This window comes from Budorcas taxicolor, chromosome 5 (genome assembly GCF_023091745.1).
Source record: "Budorcas taxicolor isolate Tak-1 chromosome 5, Takin1.1, whole genome shotgun sequence".
Taxonomy (NCBI): Eukaryota; Metazoa; Chordata; class Mammalia; order Artiodactyla; family Bovidae; genus Budorcas; species Budorcas taxicolor.
Genome location: NC_068914.1, coordinates 104,375,037 through 104,393,528, shown reverse-complemented (window position 1 = coordinate 104,393,528; position 18,492 = coordinate 104,375,037). Strand labels below are relative to the sequence as shown.

Below are 18,492 nucleotides of genomic sequence, written 5' to 3'. Positions count from 1 at the left end.
TATTCTCATTTTTCTTAGTTCCACACAGTCCATGCTGGGGGCGCCTCTGGGTGATCATCACGTCTGTCTACATTAGTAATTGTGGTTTCTCAAAGGCTCATAAAGAGGAATCTCAACAGCATTTCATACAGGTCCCAGGGGCAGTACCATAAGTGTTCTCAGGAGTGGAGGCTGTGATGCTGGGGACTGGCAGAATGCGGGTAACTTTTTCATGCCCATCATGTAGGTTGAAATTTCAAATCTGAATTTGGGCTTACAGGAGGTCTGTGGTTTAATAAGGCCCTGGGAGGGAAATGTAACCACATGACCATTAAGCATGCCAAGACATGCTTAATCCCACCCCTTCTTCCTGCCATGCTTCTTGCTGAAACTGACGGGATTATCCGTGGAATACATGACTAAATAAAATGTAAATCTTTCTTGGAATAAATATAAGTTCTTGGGAACTTCATTTTCAGGGTATCAAGTAATTACAGCACACTTTTATCTCTTGTAAAGCTAGCCATGAAGAAAGACTGATTGGAGGTGCCCACAGGTGTAAACACTGCACACAGCACACCCCAGAGGGGAAAGTGGAGTTTCTGTGACAAAGTGCTAAGGTGTCAAGGTCCCCCCACCCACACCCACGCCCAGCTACACACGTCCTCAGCCACAGTGCATGGAGCCTCCCTTCATTCCCCACATCCTGGTCCAAAACCACAGGGCCAGCCTGAGCCACTCTCCTCCGACACAGCTACAGGGCTGGCATGTGTGCAGAGATGGTGATAACAAACTCCTCAAGCAAGCATAGTCTGAAATCAGAGCTGGCCTGGGCCTGGCTCTAGACCTCCCTACACCTCACAGCTGGAAACACAGGGGAGGCCGCGCAGGAGATTCTCAGATTGTCCGCTCAGAGCTCAACTTCTCAGGTTATTTCTCTGAGCCAGGCCAGAGGCCGCTGTTTCTGAGCCATTTACTTAGTGGTTGTTAGTCCCCAGCCAATGGTGCTGAGTGAGGAAATGCCCCATTTAGAGCACACGCGCTCATTCTGACCTGTCACCAAGCCCTCGGCCAGCCCCTCCGTGGCAGCATGCTTGTCACCACAGGCTCACAAGCCATGCTGACTGTCACTCCAGAGAAGGCCACAATCACTCTGGAGAAGCAACAGAGAGGAAAAGGACCAAGAGCTGCTTTCAGCTGCCCACAGACTCCACAGACATCTCACGATCAGAGAAGGCTGGGCATTTTCCCAGCACGTGTGCAGACAGCATTTTACTTAAAGGGCGTGGATTCTGGAGCAGGCTAACTGGGTTCAAGTTTTCACCTCCAAGTCCTATTAGCTGGGTAAACTTGGGTGAGTTACTGGACCTCTGCCTCCGTTACCTCTGCTGGAAAAATTGGACAATGACAGTTATCTCCTTCACAGGCCTGTGATGATAAATAACTGAGATGCTTCATGGATGGTGTTTACAACAGTGCCTGACACATGAGATGCTCAACTGTGCTGCCACTAATGGTGCTGACAGCAAGGACACCCACAGCGATGGGGACAGAGAGCTCCTACCTGCTTCAAGAACGTCCCCACCCTGGTGCCACCAAGTCACATGATTCTAAAACCCGCCAATGGTAGCCACCTCTCTTCCCATGGCCATTATCCCATTTAATCCTCACACAGTCCATCTCACGGATGTGGAAACAGGCTCAGAGAGCAAGTACCCACAGTCACATTTCTACCCAGCAGTGCCGCCAGGAACTGAATCCAGGTCTGTGACCCTGAAGCCAATGAACTTAACCTCTGCCACTGAAATACATCCAGTTTTCCCAGGGGAAGCAGAAATAGGTTTACCAGTACCTGCCCTGCCTTTGCCAGCTGGACTAGAATGAGCATCTGAATAGTGTATTTAGAGGAAGAGGCTGCCTTCGTGGTAGAGTTAATGACACTGACGACTTTTGTTGCTTCACGAGTTTGCTCTTCCCTCCCCTGTGCCAGGGACCTGGGCTTTCTCAGACCAGCACTGTTTTTACTAAAGCATCTCTTTCTCATCGTTTGGTGTGGCCTCTGCATTGCTTTTTAGGGACTACAGGACAGCCCAGATCCCCACTGATAATTGCAATGGCCATATTGGTTAGCGTGTACTTTCTTATTAACAGAAAACACATGAGTGCCCTCCAAAGAGGATTCTGCCATAAAATTTTCATAAAACCCAAGTGCCTTCTGAAATGTCACTGGCCTGCTCAGCAACTTAAAAGTGTAGTGGCTCAGAGGGTAAAGAATCTACTTTCAATGTAAGAGACCCAGGTTCAATCCCTGAGCCAGGAAGATCCCCTGGAGAAGGGAATGGCTACCCACTCCAGTCTTTTTGCCTGGAGAATTCTATGGACAGGAGCCTGGTAGGCTACAGTCCACGGGGTCAGAAAGAGCTGGACAGGACTGAGGGACTAACACTGTCAGTGCTCAACTTGCCCTCAGAAATCACTGTTTGGACCTGCTTTGATGCCCCATGTGCATACTCCATCTTACATCACTTTAGGCCTCTAAAAGAACCCAATCAAGTGTCCCACCACAGCCAATTTCTCTTGCGTACACCTCTGTCTGGGTGTGATTTCCCTGTACAATGCACAGGGGCCCAAGGATTACCCTCTGAGGGGAAGACAGAAGTTGCCTCTCTTCCCCACTTTTCCCTAAGCCAATGACTCTGTGTGCAGCCCGGACGACTGAACTCTACAGCTCTTACCTGGGCAGTGAAGAAGGCTGGGGTGAGGGATCCCGAGGGGAGGGCCGGGCTGTTGAGGGCGATGGAGCCGATGTCGGTGCCGGAAAGCACCAGTGGGGGCGCAGAGATTTCCAAGCCTTTGGGCTTTTTGGCCTTTGGGGGGAGCGATGGAGATCTGGTCTTGGAGCCCGATGACAGGTTCAAGGGCTCCAGGGAATCCGAGTCATGGCAGGCAGCCTCCAGGAAGAGGCTCCTGTGTTCGGAAGGGAGGGGCGAGTTGGGGGACAGCGACGGGGACCGGGACGAGGAGGGCGAGGCAGACGAGATGCTGGCAGCGTTCGGCAACATTAAGGAGGAGATCTTGGCAGACACGGACGAGGCCAGGAAGGCCTCTGACGTGGAGGGCAGGGACACCACGGGCCGGCTGACGTGCTTATCGGTTTTGTTGGTCACAAACCTGATGACAGTCCTGACTTCTTCCGCGGGAGGGCTGTCTTCCAGCTGCTCCTCCAGCTTCTCTGTCTTGATGGCCTTGAGGGGCTCGGGCGGGTTCTGCAGGGAGTTGATGGTGAAGGACGAGTACAGGCCCGAGTGGATGTACTCATTGCGGCTGGTGCTCTTGAGGGCTGACAGGCCGTGTCTGTGCACCTCACGGCCCTCAGGGGGCACCTTGCACTCACTGTCCTGCAGCAAGAGGCTCTCCCGGCTGATCTCCACCGCGTGAGGGTCCATTTTCAGTATCTCCGGGAAAGAGACAAATTTGTATACAAACTTCTGCCCGATCACCTTCTTGATGATATTCTGCGGACACAAAAGTAGACATGGAAAAGATGAGTGCATCAGAGAAACCGGCTAAGAGGGTCATTCCTGCGGGGTATTTTGCAGGCGGGAGCATCAAAACAGCCTTGATGACACATCTCAGCTAAGGCGTAGTGCACACGGGACTGAGGGTGAGAGTGGAAGAATCTGAGCCGCATTCCAGGGTCTGCTAATTACAAATGGTGTGATCTTTAGCAAACTGATGGTCATTTTGCGTTTCCTTGTCTGTGAAGTGAGGATTATTATACCCAGGAATATAAAACTCTTGCCATTTATTAAGCACTTATTATGTCACTGGCATTGCTTCTTCGTTAGCTCATAAAATCTGTACCGCAATGCTAAGAGGAAAGGACTATTCAACTCCCATTTTAAAACTTAGGGAAATAAGCTTAGAGCCGTTAAATACCCCCACACAGCCACATGGTAGGTAAGTGGTGGAGGCAGCATTTCCCCAACCATAATACAGTATTGTTTTACTGACCTCTGGGGCTTGTGAGAATTCAAAGAAGAAATAATGGGAAAGCCTTTTATAAGCCGGAAAGCATTATAGAAATGTAAGTTATTATCACCAAACACCACAATGTTTTCTTAAATCATGTAGCTTTTTTTTTTTTTTTCCTTTTTAATTTGCTGCCAAGAAAGCCGCTGGAGGAAAAAAACGAAGTGTCTACTTGGATGTTTAGGACATTCATACAGTATTTTAAGTTAATGTTATCTAATTCTGGCTCTTCAGTTTATGGCTCTCATCCCTAAACATTAGGATGTAAATGAACCAATAATCCCTGCAAATTTTCCACCCTCCCCCCTCTTTGGGAGAATGGACTTCGTTTTAAAGGCTGCACTGTTCTTGAGGTTTATTAGATTGGAATATTAGCAAACACCAGATGCTTGCTGGTGGAGATACTCAAGGAAAACAAGGATGGTCTCCATCGAGCACAGAGAAGTGGCAGCGCCATCCTATGGGAAAAGGACTTCCTTATAAACTGTTCCTCCTAAAAGCTGGGTATGAAGGAAGTAAAAAAAAAAAATCATGTTGGGGAGAAAAGCTTTAAAAGTAGCTCCTCTTGCACAGTTGGTAGAAATGTAAATTGATAACAGCCACTATGGAGGAGATCAGTGGCCAAAGCATTGGAGCTTGAGCATTAGTCTTGCTGATGAATATTCAGGGTTGACTCTTCACCAAAACTTTGGCCGCCTGATGTGAAGATTTGACTCACTTGCAAAGGCCCTGATTCTGGGAAAGACTGAAGGCAAAAGGAGAGGATGCAATGGTTAGATAGCATCACCAACTCAATGGACATGAGTTTCAGCAAACTCCAGGAGATAGTGAAGGACAGGGAAGCCTGGCGTACTGCGGTCCACGGGACAGCAAAGAGATGGGCATGATTTAGTGACTGACAGAAACTAGAAATAAAACTACCATATGACCCAGCAACCCCACTACTGGGCATATACCTGAGAAAACCACAATTCTAAAAGACGCATGTACCACAGTGTTCATAGCAGCACTATTTACAATAGCTAGGACATGGAAGCAACCTAGATGTCTATTGACAGATGAATGGATAAAGAATACACACACACACACACACACACACACACACAGAAATATTACTCAGCCATGAAAAAGAACAAATTTGAGTCAGTTCTAGTGAGATGGATGAATCTAAAGCCTGTTATACAGAGTGGGGTAAGTCAGAAAGAGAAAAATTACTATATTAATGCATATATGTGGAATCTAGAAAATGGTATTGATGAACCTATTTGCAGGGACAGAATGGAGATGCAGACATAGAGAATGGACACAGTAGAGGAGGGAGAGAGCGGGGCGAATGGAGGAAGTGACAGACACACATACACCACCATGTGTTTAGTAGATAACTGGTGAGAAGAAAGAGAAAACCAAACAGTAGCTCCTACTAAGCATCTGCTCTGTCCTGGGTATTATGCACAAGTGATCCCACATGATCTCACACGAACCCACTTGCAGACTGGAAGGTATCCTGCTTATGACATGAGCTCAGAGATGGGAAGCGAGGGGCCCGGGAGCCACAAGATTACTAACGCTAAAACCTAATCTTGTTCCCATTTCCACACAAAATTTCAGGGAAAGAATGAAAGAGCCAGTTTAAAATTATTTCATATAAATTTTTTTAATGAGATAAAATTATCATATAACATTAGTTTCAGGTGTACAACATAATGAGTCAATATTTGTATATATTGCCCAACGACCACCACAATAAGTCTGGTTCACATCAATCAACACAGATTTTTTTTTGTGATGAGAACTTTTAAGATCTATCCTCTTAGCAACTTTCAAATATATGAGAGGAAATTTAATTAAATTCTGATGTTTCTCTTGTGATCAGTTTGGTGTACAAATATGTTTTTGTCTCCCCTCTTGTTACATTACAGCCTGCCTTTGTCCTCCTTAGATGGATGCTCAAATCCCAGAAGTGAATTTATTCAGCAGTAAGAAGGATGGGCATAATTACCAAGCCACTGAGATTTTCAAGGAGGAATTCCTCAGGGCAGGCTTCTAACGGAGGGACACATAAGGTCCCCAAGCAGCACCAGAAATCCCAATAATGCAAATCCTGGTGAAACTTGGCTCAGGACCAGCACACAGGAGGTTCAGACCTGAGTACATGAGATTCAAAGCTGGGCAGTTCCAGTGCCTGGGACCCTGGCCTGCTCCTATTGATTCCATCTGACCTCTTTCTCACACTTAACACTAGCAGAGCTGAAAACCACCTTCAGAAACTTCAGAGAGATCTGATAAACCTAAAAGACCCCTTGGGCCTAATGGGCAGCATCTCTGCAGGTGACACACCAGGCCTGGGTATACAACTCACCCAGGAGAAATCAGTTCCCAAGCAGGAAAGGGTTAAATCAGAGTGTTGTTAGTGCCACCTGACCCATAGATATGGAACGAAATCTTGCCTGGTGTGTTCCTCTGCTAGAATTCTAAGGTATTTTTGCTTCTCACTCATAATATTTTTCTCCTTGGGGCAAAACTTCCTTTTATTCTCGGCCAGGTTGAACACTCATCTAAACTCAGTGAATCATTAGAGCCTAGATAATTACATAGAAGAAAAGAGAAACTGTATGGGCTGAATCCTTTCTCCTGGCAGGCCTTATAAATTCTTTAACAGAACCAACCTTTAATTTTATTATGGGTATTCAGAACATAATGTCTGAATGAGGATTATACTCACAAGTAAACCAAGAAGTCATGTGGGGCTGTGACAAAAATGATAAACGTGGTTGGAAATTGAAAGGCAAACTCAAGAGAGAGAGCTGGGCCTTGATGTGTTAAAAAGAATGTAAGGGGACTTCCTTGGTGGTCCAGTGGTTAAGAATCCGCCTGTTAACGCAGGAGACACAGGCTCGATCCCTAGTCTGGGAAGATCCCACACGGTGTGGGGCACCAGAGCCCACGGGCCACAATTACTGCACCTGTGTGTCTGGAGCCCACAGGCAGCAACCACTGAGCCCTCACTCTAGGGCCTGTGGACCACAAGGGAAGCCACCACAGGGAGAAGCCTGCTCCCCACAACTAGAGGAAGCCTGTGTGCAGCAACAACGCCCCAGCACAGCCAAAAAAGTGTTTTTAATTAAACAGAGAACTCAAGGAGTAAGGAACAACCCACATGATGGTTAACTGAGAAATAAAATAGTGGCTAGGGAGAAGGCAATGGCACCCCAGTCCAGTACTCTTGCCTGGAAAATCCCATGGACGGAGGAGCCTGGTGGGCTGCAGTCCATTGGATTGCGAAGAGTAGGACACGACTGAGCGACTTCACTTTCACTTTTCACTTTCATGCATTGGAGAAGGAAATGGCAACCCACTCCAGTGTTCTTGCCTGGAGAATCCCAAGGACGGGGGAGCCTGGTGGGCTGCCATCTATGGGGTCACACAGAGTCAGACACGACTGAAGTGACTTAGCAGCAGCAGCAGCAGTCATAAGATGGAGCGTCATCCAACCATGAAAAGGAGTGAAGCTCTGTCACACGCTACAACGTGGATGCAGTTCAAATGAGTTCTGCTAAGTGAAAGAAGCCAGACACAAAGGCCACACGATGGGCTCTATTTATATAAAATGTCCAGAATAGACAAATCTATAGAGATAGAAATAGATGAGTCTTCTCCTAAGGGGTGACTAGGTGGGATGGAGGCACTCAGGGGTGCTAGTTAAAAAATCAGGTATTTGAGGGGGGTGGTGGGTAGTGAAAATGTTCTAAAGTTGATCATGGTGATGGATGTACAACTCTGTACATAGGCTCAAAGGCATGACTGATATGCCTTAAACAGGTGAATTAGATAGTATGTGACTAATACTTCAATAAAGCTGTTTAAAAAACAAACAAACAAACATGAACCTTTTCCCCCCAGCTTGACTGAGATATAACTGACGTAGAATGTTGTATAAATTTAAGGTGTATAATGCGATGATTTGATACACACACACACACACATATATATATATCACAAAACATTTACCACTATAAAGTTAGTTGACACATCCTTCACCCACATAATGACCATTTTGTTGTCGTGAGCAGATTTAAGATCTCTCAGCAACTGTCATTATACATTACAGTACTGTTAACTCTAGTCAGCACGCTCTACGTTAGGTCCCCCAGATTTACTCATCTCACTGCTAGAAATTGGTACCCGATGACCAGCACCTACCTGGTTCCCCACCCCAGCCCCTGGTAACCATCAAGCTACTCTGTGCTTTTGAGTTCAGCTTTTGTGGATTCCACATATAAGTGAGATCATTCAGTATTTGTCTTTCTCTGACTTCTTTCACTTAGCATGATGCCCTCGAGGTCCATCCAGAACATAAGGAATTTGAAGAATTTTGGCATGCTTAAAGGGAAGATGGTGGGAACGTTTGATGGCTGGATGGCAACTGCCATGACCTGCTAAACTCCACTCTGAACAGAAAGACAGAGACACTGCACAGCCCACTGAATTCAGCTGAAGAAGTCAGGGCCCTTCAGTAGCCTCTGCCTTGGTGAGGAGAACTGGCTGGACACCGAGAGGGCTTTTTAGGGAAAGGTGACACGGGGACAGGGATGTGGAGATGATGAGAGGAGCTGACCAAAGGAGAAAGAAACAGTTTCTGGAAAGAACCAGGCTGGGTCTTGCTTCTCTAGAAACTAACAGGAAAGATGGATTCGATCTGGCTACCTGGACAATTTGAAACCTCTGCAAGGATAGAAGGCTTGAAAGGGACCGAAGCGGAAAGAGGGGAGGGTGGGATGTGTGAAGGAAGGTAGAGCCTGCAGGCCAGCTGTTTAGGAACCCAACTCCACACTGGAGATGTCTGCTCACAGGGGAAGAACCTGTAAGGAAAGCCCCTGACCAAGATGTTCAAGGCCAGAGATCCAGGTGGGTGGGTAGACTGGGAGGAGGTGCGTGCCTGGCAGGTGAACTGACAGCCCCTTCATATGTGACTTCAGCACAGACCCCAGGATGCTATCAGTGGCATGTGTGTCTGAAGATCTTTCTGTAAGTCTCCAAAGCAAAGTTTCCTTGCATGAGTTTAGCCTGGGAGGGGCTTGCTGAGAAAACACACAGTATAGGGAAATAACACTAGACAGTATTTGCTGACTATTAGGTGTCAGGCTGTGTACTAGGAACTTGACCATCCTCAAGTCACTGAATCCTCTGAAAAAGTGGAACTGTTATTACTCCCATTTTAGAGATGGGCAAACTGAGGCTCAGAGACTATAAATCATCCCCAATCACAAGCACATACTTGGGCAATCAGATCCCAGAGCCCCTGGTCATAACAGAAGATGACGTAAGACTTGGGCTAACTGACACAGCCCAGAACATGAGAGCACTTGGGTATGGACTCTTATTATGAAAAGTGATGAGAATATTTAGAAGTCTGTTTTTTCCACCCCTTCCTCCCAGGCTCACAAGTATTTGTTGCTGACGGTTGCCTGGTAACCTGACAAACGCTGTCTGTGTCCAGCTGGGCTGAGTGACTCTCCCAAGCGTGGTTTCAGAGCAACAGTTGCACACATCTGCTTCCCTCCACGTGTGGGGGACCAGCCTCCACTTGTAACTTCCCCATCAAATGGGCATTCACAACCAAGGAGGACTCCTGACCCAGCATTCTGTGTGAGGTTACAGGCGGCAAGGACGGGACCAGCTTCAGCAAAGGGGAAAAGCGACATTCGTCCAGTACACCCCAAGAGGCAGTTCCAGCAGAAGTAGCTCAGGTCTCCAAACTACTCCCTTCATCGCCACTGGCCCAGTGGGTGTTTTAAGGCTGTAGGAGCCTACAGGGCAAGCAATCCATCTGGGTCAGCAACATGGTGGCCTTGTGCAAAGAAACCCTTCCAGAAGCACCAGCCATCCCTGGTCCTGTGAGAGCCTCCCTAGGTTACTTCACCCTAACAAGGTGGATGATGCTGAGAGAGTGGGTCCCGTTTCCGTTTCCCTCAGCACTGCCTGCTGCCCTGACAGGTTCCAGGCTTACTTACACAAATAGGTGTGTCCACGGGTGTGTTCAAATATGTACCTTCATGCCCAACTCTGCCTGCTCCTCCCACTGAAGAAGAAGGAATTTATGTAAATAATCCCCTAGAGTGGAGAACTCAGATGTATGTTTATTAAGTTCCATAATTTTTTAAAAAATTACAGGGTAATAAAGAGATGTTTGTGGAAATGAATTTACCTTCTTCATTTTGATGTTATGAAGGATAATATTAAGCTCATTACACGTTTATTGAATGAATGACTCTCACTGTGGATAGAACAAACCCAGGCAGGAAGCTGGGGGCTTCACCCCATGACAGACACAATTTTCTGTAGCTAATCCCCAGGCTGGTTAAAGCTCCATACCAAGCACTGCATATATGTATTGGCATGTGCTTTTTTGCCGGCATTTTTTATTGGAAAACTCCCAGACAGACACTGGGAACTATATGCAAGGCCCCACAACTTCATACCTTCAGTGAGAGCTTGCTGTTTAGTCGCTAAGTCATGCCTGACTCTGTGATCCATGGACTGTAGCCTGCCAGGTTCTTCTGTACATGGGAGTTCCCAGGCAAGAATACTAGAGTGGGTTGCCATTTCCTTCTCCAGGGGATCTTCCCAGACCAGGGATTGAACCCGAGTCTCCTGCATTGGCAGGTGGATTCTTTACCACTGAGCCACCCTGTAAGAGCTTACTAAACTGTAATTCTACTTATCTAAGTCCCCAGCAAATACCTGCTGCATGTGTGGGCTCTGGCCTGGCACCCCAATTCTGACATAGGGTCATGGGTGTGGCTTTCCAACACTCAGACTTCTTACCCAGCTCACATTCCTTTCTAGCACTGCCCTTCCCCCGGGAGGAGCTGGTCCAGCTTTGAGCTCCCCATCAGCAGAGCCGGAGCTCTCTTGTTCCTCTACCATTTCAGGTTCCCAGGGACTGCAAGACCCCTGCCCTCTGATTTCACAACTTTCCTATCTTGTTCTCAACACAGAGAAATGTCTGAGGCTCATAACACGTAATTGTCCTTTTCTGAACCCAACACTGGCAGCAGGGCTACAGAGGACAGAGTGATGGATTGTTCCATAGATTCTTGACCTTGTCACAAGTGCTGCCACTGGGATGACAAAGAGCGTTCCAGAGCCACGGCCTGAGGTCAAACACTACCCCTCTCTCTTATCAGCCGTGTGCCTCAGTTTCCCCATCTATAAAATGGGGACGAACCTACCACCTACCTTATGGGACTGAACGTGCAATCCACATAAAACTTGCAGAACGCACATGATAAGCCCGCAATATATACCGGCTCTGACTGTTCTGATTTTTACACTCCCAGTGAAGCAAAACAAAACAAAATGAAAAATCCACCTTCAATTTTCGCTAATAACAACTGAAGAGTCAAAATTAAACATCTTAGAAGGCTGTGCTTATTCCCACAGATCTGGGTGACAGGTGGATCATCTGGCAGACAGAAACCCACCTAGTTTACATATCTCAACCAAGGAAGAGAAGCAGGAAGTTCTATTTAGTTGGGTTCAGACAAGGAGGAAACTCTAGGCTTCAGTCCATCACGCCTCGAGTGGCCAGCACTTGACGTCCACCTCACACCTGCCACTTGATTCAGGTCTGGGGGTTGGGGGGCGGTGGGCAGAAAGACCAGCCCAAGGAGGGCAGAGGACGGGAACGATTGCAGAATCTGTGTCCTGTCAGAAGGCCCCTCAGCTTCTGCAGAGATGCCGCATACCCAGCCTGACAACTGGTACAAAAACTAACCCCAGCCCATCTTCCTGTTCCCTGATGCCTCTCAGAGCAGGAAACGCACTGCCCAGGCAGGAGCGAACAGCCCAGCTCCACAGCATCCACCGTGGCTTCGGGCCCTGGGGAGGGTGATGCGAGCAACTGGCCCTGAGCGCCTGACAACGAGATCCTGGGATGGGGAAATGGGAAGGATTTATTTGGGGGACATCTGTCTGGCTGGGCTAGATAGATATCCTACATGAAAGGAACCTGCGGCCAGAAAGGGCAAAAGAAAGAAGCAAGCATTTCCAGGAATAAACCACGTGCTCCACACGCACTGCTGCCTTGCAAGATGGGCACTGTGGTCCCATTTTAAAGATGCAGAAGTCAAGGCTCTTGGTTGAAAGTGAGGTTATATACAATTTCCCAATCCACAGGGGTAGGTTAAATACTGAGTGGAGGAATTTCCCTGGTGGTCCAGGGGCAAGATGCTGCGCTCCCAACGCAGGGGGCCTGGACTGGATCCCTGGTTGTGAATTCAGCTTGGAGCCCCGGACCCCTGGTCAGGGAACCAAGACTAGGAGCAGCCAAATAAATAAACAAAATTTTAAATCCTCTTTAAAAAAAAAAGTACTGGGTGGACCTTATAATGGAATCCCCCAGGGCTCTTTCAGAGGACAATACATCATTAGCATTTACCCATGTCTTTAAATTAACAGTCACGTCCAACTCTTTGCAACCCTACGGACTGGACTGTAGCCCGCCAGGCTCCTCTGTCCATGGAATTCTCCAGGCAAGAATACTGGAGTGGATAGATGGTCCCATCTCCAGGGGGTCTTCCCAACCCACGGATTGAACCCAGGTCTCCTGCATTGCGGATTCTTTACGACCTGGGCCACCAGGGAAGCCCCTTTAAAATAAAATTAGGGTAAAAAAGCAGCAGGCCTGAAATGCTTCCATTATTTTAACCAAAATAATTATATATACACACACATATATATAAAAGAAAAATTAATCTTGGCAGATGTGACCAGGAGCTGACTGTGGCTCAGATCATGAACTCCTTATTACCAAATTCAGACTCAAATTGAAGAAAGCAGGGAAAACCACTAGACCATTCAGGTATGGCCTAAATCAAATCCCTTATGATTATACAGTGGAAGTGAGAAATAGATTTAAGGGACTAAATCTGATAGATAGAATGCCTGATGAATGAGGTTCGTGACATTGTACAGGAGACAGGGATCAAGACTACCCCATGGAAAAGAAATGCAAAAAAGCAAAATGCCTGTCTGGGGAGGCCTTACAAATAGCTGTGAAAAGAAGAGAGGTGAAAAGCAAAGGAGAAAAGGAAAGATATAAGCATCTGAATGCAGAGTTCCAGAGAATAGCAAGAAGAGATAAGAAAGCCTTCTTCAGCGATCAATGCAAAGAAATAGAGGAAAAGAACAGAATGGGAAAGACTAGAGATCTCTTCAAGAAAATTAGAGATACCAAGGGAACATTTCATGCAAAGATGGGCTCGATAAAGGACAGAAATGGTATGGACCTAACAGAAGCAGAAGATATTAAGAAGAGGTGGCAAGAATACACGGAAGAACTGTACAAAAAATATCTTCATGACCCAGATAATCATGATGGTGTGATCACTCACCTAGAGCCAGACATCCTGGAATGTGAAGTCAAGTGGGCCTTAGAAAGCATCACTACGAACAAAGCTAGTGGAGGTGATGGAATTCCAGTGGAGCTCTTTCAAATCCTGAAAGATGATGCTGTGAAAGGGCTGCACTCAATATGCCAGCAAATTTGGAAAACTGAGCAGTGGCCACAGGACTGAAAAAGATCAGTTTTCATTCCAATCCCAAAGAAAGGCAATGCCAAAGAACGCTCAAACTACCACACAATTGCACTCATCTTACACGCTAGTAAAGTAATGCTCAAAATTCTCCAAGCCAGGCTTCAGCAATATGTGAACCGTGAACTTCCTGATGTTCAAGCTGGTTTTAGAAAAGGCAGAGGAACTAGAGATCAAATTGCCAACATCCGCTGGATCATGGAAAAAGCAAGAGAGTTCCAGAAAAACATCTCTTTCTGCTTTATTGACTATGCCAAAGCCTTTGACTGTGTGGATCACAATAAACTGTGGAAAATTCTTCAAGAGATGGGAATACCAGACCACCTGACCTGCCTCTTGAGAAATCTGTGAGCAGGTCAGGAAGCAACCCTTAGAACTGGACATGGAACAACAGACTGGTTCCAAATAGGAAAAGGAGTATGTCAAGGCTGTATATTGTCACCCTGCTTATTTAACTTCTCTGCAGAGTACATCATGAGAAACGCTGGACTGGAAAAAACACAAGCTGGAATCAAGATTGCTGGGAGAAATATCAATAACCTCAGACATGCAGATGACACCACCCTTATGGCAGAAAGTGAAGAGGAGCTAAAAAGCCTCTTGATGAAAGTGAAAGTGGAGAGTGAAAAAGTTGGCTTGAAGCTCAACATTCAGAAAACAAAGATCATGGCATCCGGTCCCATCACTTCATGGGAAATAGATGGGGAAACAGTGGAAACACTGTCAGACTTTATTTTTCTGGGCTCCAAAATCACTGCAGATGGTGACTGCAGCCACAAAATTAAAGACGTTCACTCCTTGGAAGAAAAGTTATGACCAACCTAGATAGTATATTGAAAAGCAGAGACATTACTTTGCCGACTAAGGTCCGTCTAGTCAAGGCTACGGTTTTTCCAGTGGTCATGTATGGATGTGAGAGTTGGACTGTGAAGAAGGCTGAGTGCCGAAGAATTGATGCTTTTGAACTGTGGTGTTGGGGAAGACTCTTGAGAGTCCCTTGGACTGCAAGGAGATCCAACCAGTCCATTCTGAAGGAGATCAACCCTGGGATTTCTTTGGAAGGAATGAAGCTAAAGCTGAAACTCCAGTACTTTGGCCACCTCATGCGAAGAGTTGACTCATTGGAAAAGACTCTGATGCTGGGAGGGATTGGGGGCAGGAGGAGAAGGGGACGACAGAGGATGAGATGGCTGGATGGCATCACGGACTCGATGGACTTGAGTCTGAGTGAACTCCGGGAGTGGTGATGGACAGGGAGGCCTGGCGTGCTGCGATTCATGGGGTTGCAAAGAGTCGGACACGACTGAGCAACTGAACTGAACTGAGGATTACCACTGATTCGTAATTTTTCAATCTGCGTTTTCACATTAAAAGAATTATGTTCCCTATGTATTGCTTGTCAAACTCAGAGAAACAATCAGGCTCTAAAAACCTTAGGTGCCCAGGATGACGCAGCTTGTGACTAGAGGAGCTGCAGCTGAACCGGCTTCTGTCCAGAGCCCAGACGAAGCCTCCTCTGTCCCACCAGCACACCCTCTCCCAGAAAGCAGCTGAGTCGGCTCCGAGGTTGCTACTTAAGTCAGCCTTCCAGGACCACGGACTCTGCGTTCCAGAGAAGCCTCGGGACAACTGCGGCAAGCCTGGGAAAACCAGCTCCTTGCTCAGGAAGCCAGTGCATGGCTAATGCCTCCTGAGGCTGGCCGGCCCTTCTGAGGCTGATCTGTAACTACAGATGGAGCTGCCCCTGCCCACCCTCAGGGTAGAGGAGGTGCCCGCTTTGAGGGGACACCCTGCAGGAGGCACTGGGGACCCAGCAGTCCCTCCACAGCAGGATGGACCCCAGAAGCCCACACAGCAGGCAGATTCTTTACCGTCTGAGCCACCAGGGAAGCCAACCCCCACGAGTGATGGGAAAATAACAGGAAGCTGATGTCCATAGGCACGGCCTGGTTATGGCCCCCTCTGAGCAGCAAAAGGGCTCAGAGGGAGGACAGAGAACACCCAGCAACTCCCGGGATCCACAGGCCCGGGTAGAGGTGCTCACGCAAGGAGACAGGCCCAGAGCCTGGATGGGCCAGACGCGAAGTGCAGCCAGCACAGGGACAAACCGCCCCGGGGTTCGAATCCCAGCTTTACTACTTACTAGGACCTTGAAAAGGTACTGAAATTTTGCCGGCTTCAGTTTGCTCACCTCAATTCAATGAAATGGAATACGTTTAATATAAAATGGTGATATCCTCAGAGCAACATTTTTTACATAAATTTAGGAAAATGAATTTTAAACAATCTTCAAAAGGACGATGGTATCTTTGAAAATCATACAGATGAATTCAAGATGTCACAAGAAGATGTATTAGATAGCTGCTTTCCCCAACTAGATGTCTAGTTCATTCCTAAAAGGGAAATAAAAATATCTCACAGGGCAGTTTGTTCTAAAAGGTCAATGTATGTCAGTGCCTCACTCAGAGAAGTCTTTGGCCTGAGCGTTAACCCGGTGGAATGTCGCCCAGCAAGCAATGATCTAATTGAATAGCATCCTCATTATATCACACTGTCTTCTCATTTTATTCTGCCTTCAAGTAATCAAAATTCCTTATATGGGTGCTTTGGCATGCAGTCACGGAAGGCTTAGTGTCTCATGTGACCCTCACAGCACTCTGAAACCCATTTCACAGATAAGGAATCTGGGGCTCGGAGCTGAGTACACAACCTAGTAAGCAACAAAGGGGAGTCTCCAAGCCCCCGGCTTCGCAGCCAACACCCAGTCTTCAGCTCCTCGTCTTGGGTTTCCATCCAGACCATGGTCTGACTCACTCCTTCCCAACACAGAAACTGACTGTCCTCTCTCCAAAATCAGAACAAGTACTCACTGTAGGAGTCATGCTCCGAGTACCTCCTCCATAACAAGCAAACCCTGGAAATGCATTTGTATGAGAAGCTCCTTGCTCGGTTCTGAGGAACAGCAAAGGAAGGGAACCTGGTCTTCGTCCTCATCCTCGGAGCATCTGACAGCTACTCAGACGGTTGTGGCAGCCCCCGCCTCCTCTCGCCGCTGCCACCTGAACCTGAGGGGACACAGTGGTTGGCCAGCCATACTGGACTCTGCTGGGAACCTGTTATGGGCAGGCTCACCACACACCGTCCGCCCTGGAGCAGCTATGAAAGGGCTCCTGAGACCCAACCCCTGAGTCTGAACTGCCTCCCCTGGGGCAGTCCTCCCCCTCGGTCATGAGTTGAACAGAGCTTCCCTGCCACCCATAAAGTCCACATCGACTGAGAACCTCAGAATGAGACCTTATCTGGAAGGAGGGTCTTTCACATGTAATCAGCTAAGGACGTCAGGATGGGATCGTCCTGGAGTTACGTGGGCACTGAATTCAGTGACGGACATCCCTACGAGAAAAGCAAAGATCCAGAGACAAACACAAGGAGGAAGGTCAGGGGAAGGCAGGGGGAAGGATTGGAGGATGCAGCTACAAGTTAGGAAGCAAGGATTTCTAGGGGCCCCAGAAGCTGGAAACAGCAAGGAAGGAGGTTCCCCTAAGGCCTTCGGAGGGAGCCGGGTGCTGCTGACACCTCAGCGTCACACGTCTGACCTCCACAACTTGTAGAGAATACACTTGTATTGTTTTGAGCCACCAACTTGTGTGTTAACTTGTCACAACAGCCCAAGGAAACATCCTCTCTTATCCTAATGTCTCTGGCAGGGTGGAGAGGCCCGGCCTTTCCCTTCTGAGAGCTCGGCTGGCCTTCGGGCCATCATGTTGCCGTGGACACCCAGTCAGGTGCAGCCTGGAAAACCCTGGGTGCACTGTGGAAGCCCGGAGTGCACCCTGCACGCAAGCGCGCACATATCCACCCCCACTTGCAACTTCTAAGAATAACGCGCTGCCAATAAAGGGCTCCAACTCTGTCTCGGAGCTAACTGACTCCCGGGGGAGGTTTCCATGTGGTTTGGGATGAGATCTCTTTACTCTCTGGCACTGCTAAGCTGTCGGGCAAACCGCCCTTCCAAATCCTACTGGCACTGCTGCTCAAGAAACTCTTGCTGCCCCGCTGGGTGGAGGCGGGGGGAGCCAGACCTCGTGACATTAAGGGCATCCTCCCACCCACTCTGGGCTCGCAGCTGCTTCTCATTGGACAGGGAGTCTTGTCTCCCACTGGGCCCCTTTCAACACTCAAGGGTATTTTTATTTAAAAGGCCTCTGGAGTGTTAATAAAGTCAAATGCAGAACTGCTCCCCTCTTTTCCCCATGGGTGGGGTAGTTGTTGGCAGTGACCTCGCTTCAAGCAGCCGCCGCCAGCACTGGCAGGTGGCTGGAGGGGGTGGGGGTGGGGGACCACAGGTGGTCTGGGAGCATGTTCTTATCTCATTCTGGCTTTGCCACTGATTTTCCTGAAACTTCGCTTCCCTTCTTGGGTCTTCATGTGGTAAATGAGGGGCAATCAGGGTAGCAGGGGATGTGAGGTCCCTCCCAGCGCTGACATTCCAGGAGGGTGGATTTCCCTTGATGCTCCGCTTGTCTTGGTGCTTGCTCATCGTTTCCTCCATCCTGCGCTCATGCGGTCCCAGGCTCCCAAGTGGCTCTGGTAAAAGAACCCACCTGCCAACGCAGAGGACGTGGGTTCAATCCCTGGGTCGGGAAGATCCCCCGGAGGAGGAAATGGCAACCCACTCCAGTGTTCTTGCCTGGAGAATCCCACGGACAGAGTAGCTTGGTGGGCTACAGTCCATGGGGGTCGCACAGTCAGATATGCCTGAGCACAGCACTGCGCTGTAGATGCTGAGAGTACTAAGGAAGGCCAGCTCCCAGAGCAGAGGAGGCATCGCCAAGTGTCCACATCAGCGGGAGGAGGTGACGCAAACAGGAGCTGGAGGATGACC

General features: G+C 48.2%; 1 protein-coding gene across 1 annotated transcript in view; it reads right to left on the bottom strand.

Annotated features, from left to right (window-relative positions):
- Nucleotides 1–18,492, bottom strand: part of ELK3 (ETS transcription factor ELK3) — a 68,771-nt gene that overhangs the window by 11,386 nt on the left and 38,893 nt on the right. Inside the window, exon 3 of the mRNA XM_052640068.1 lies at nt 2,715–3,494. Within this exon, the coding sequence (XP_052496028.1) occupies nt 2,715–3,494 (780 nt within the window). The remainder of the gene's footprint in view (nt 1–2,714; nt 3,495–18,492) is intronic.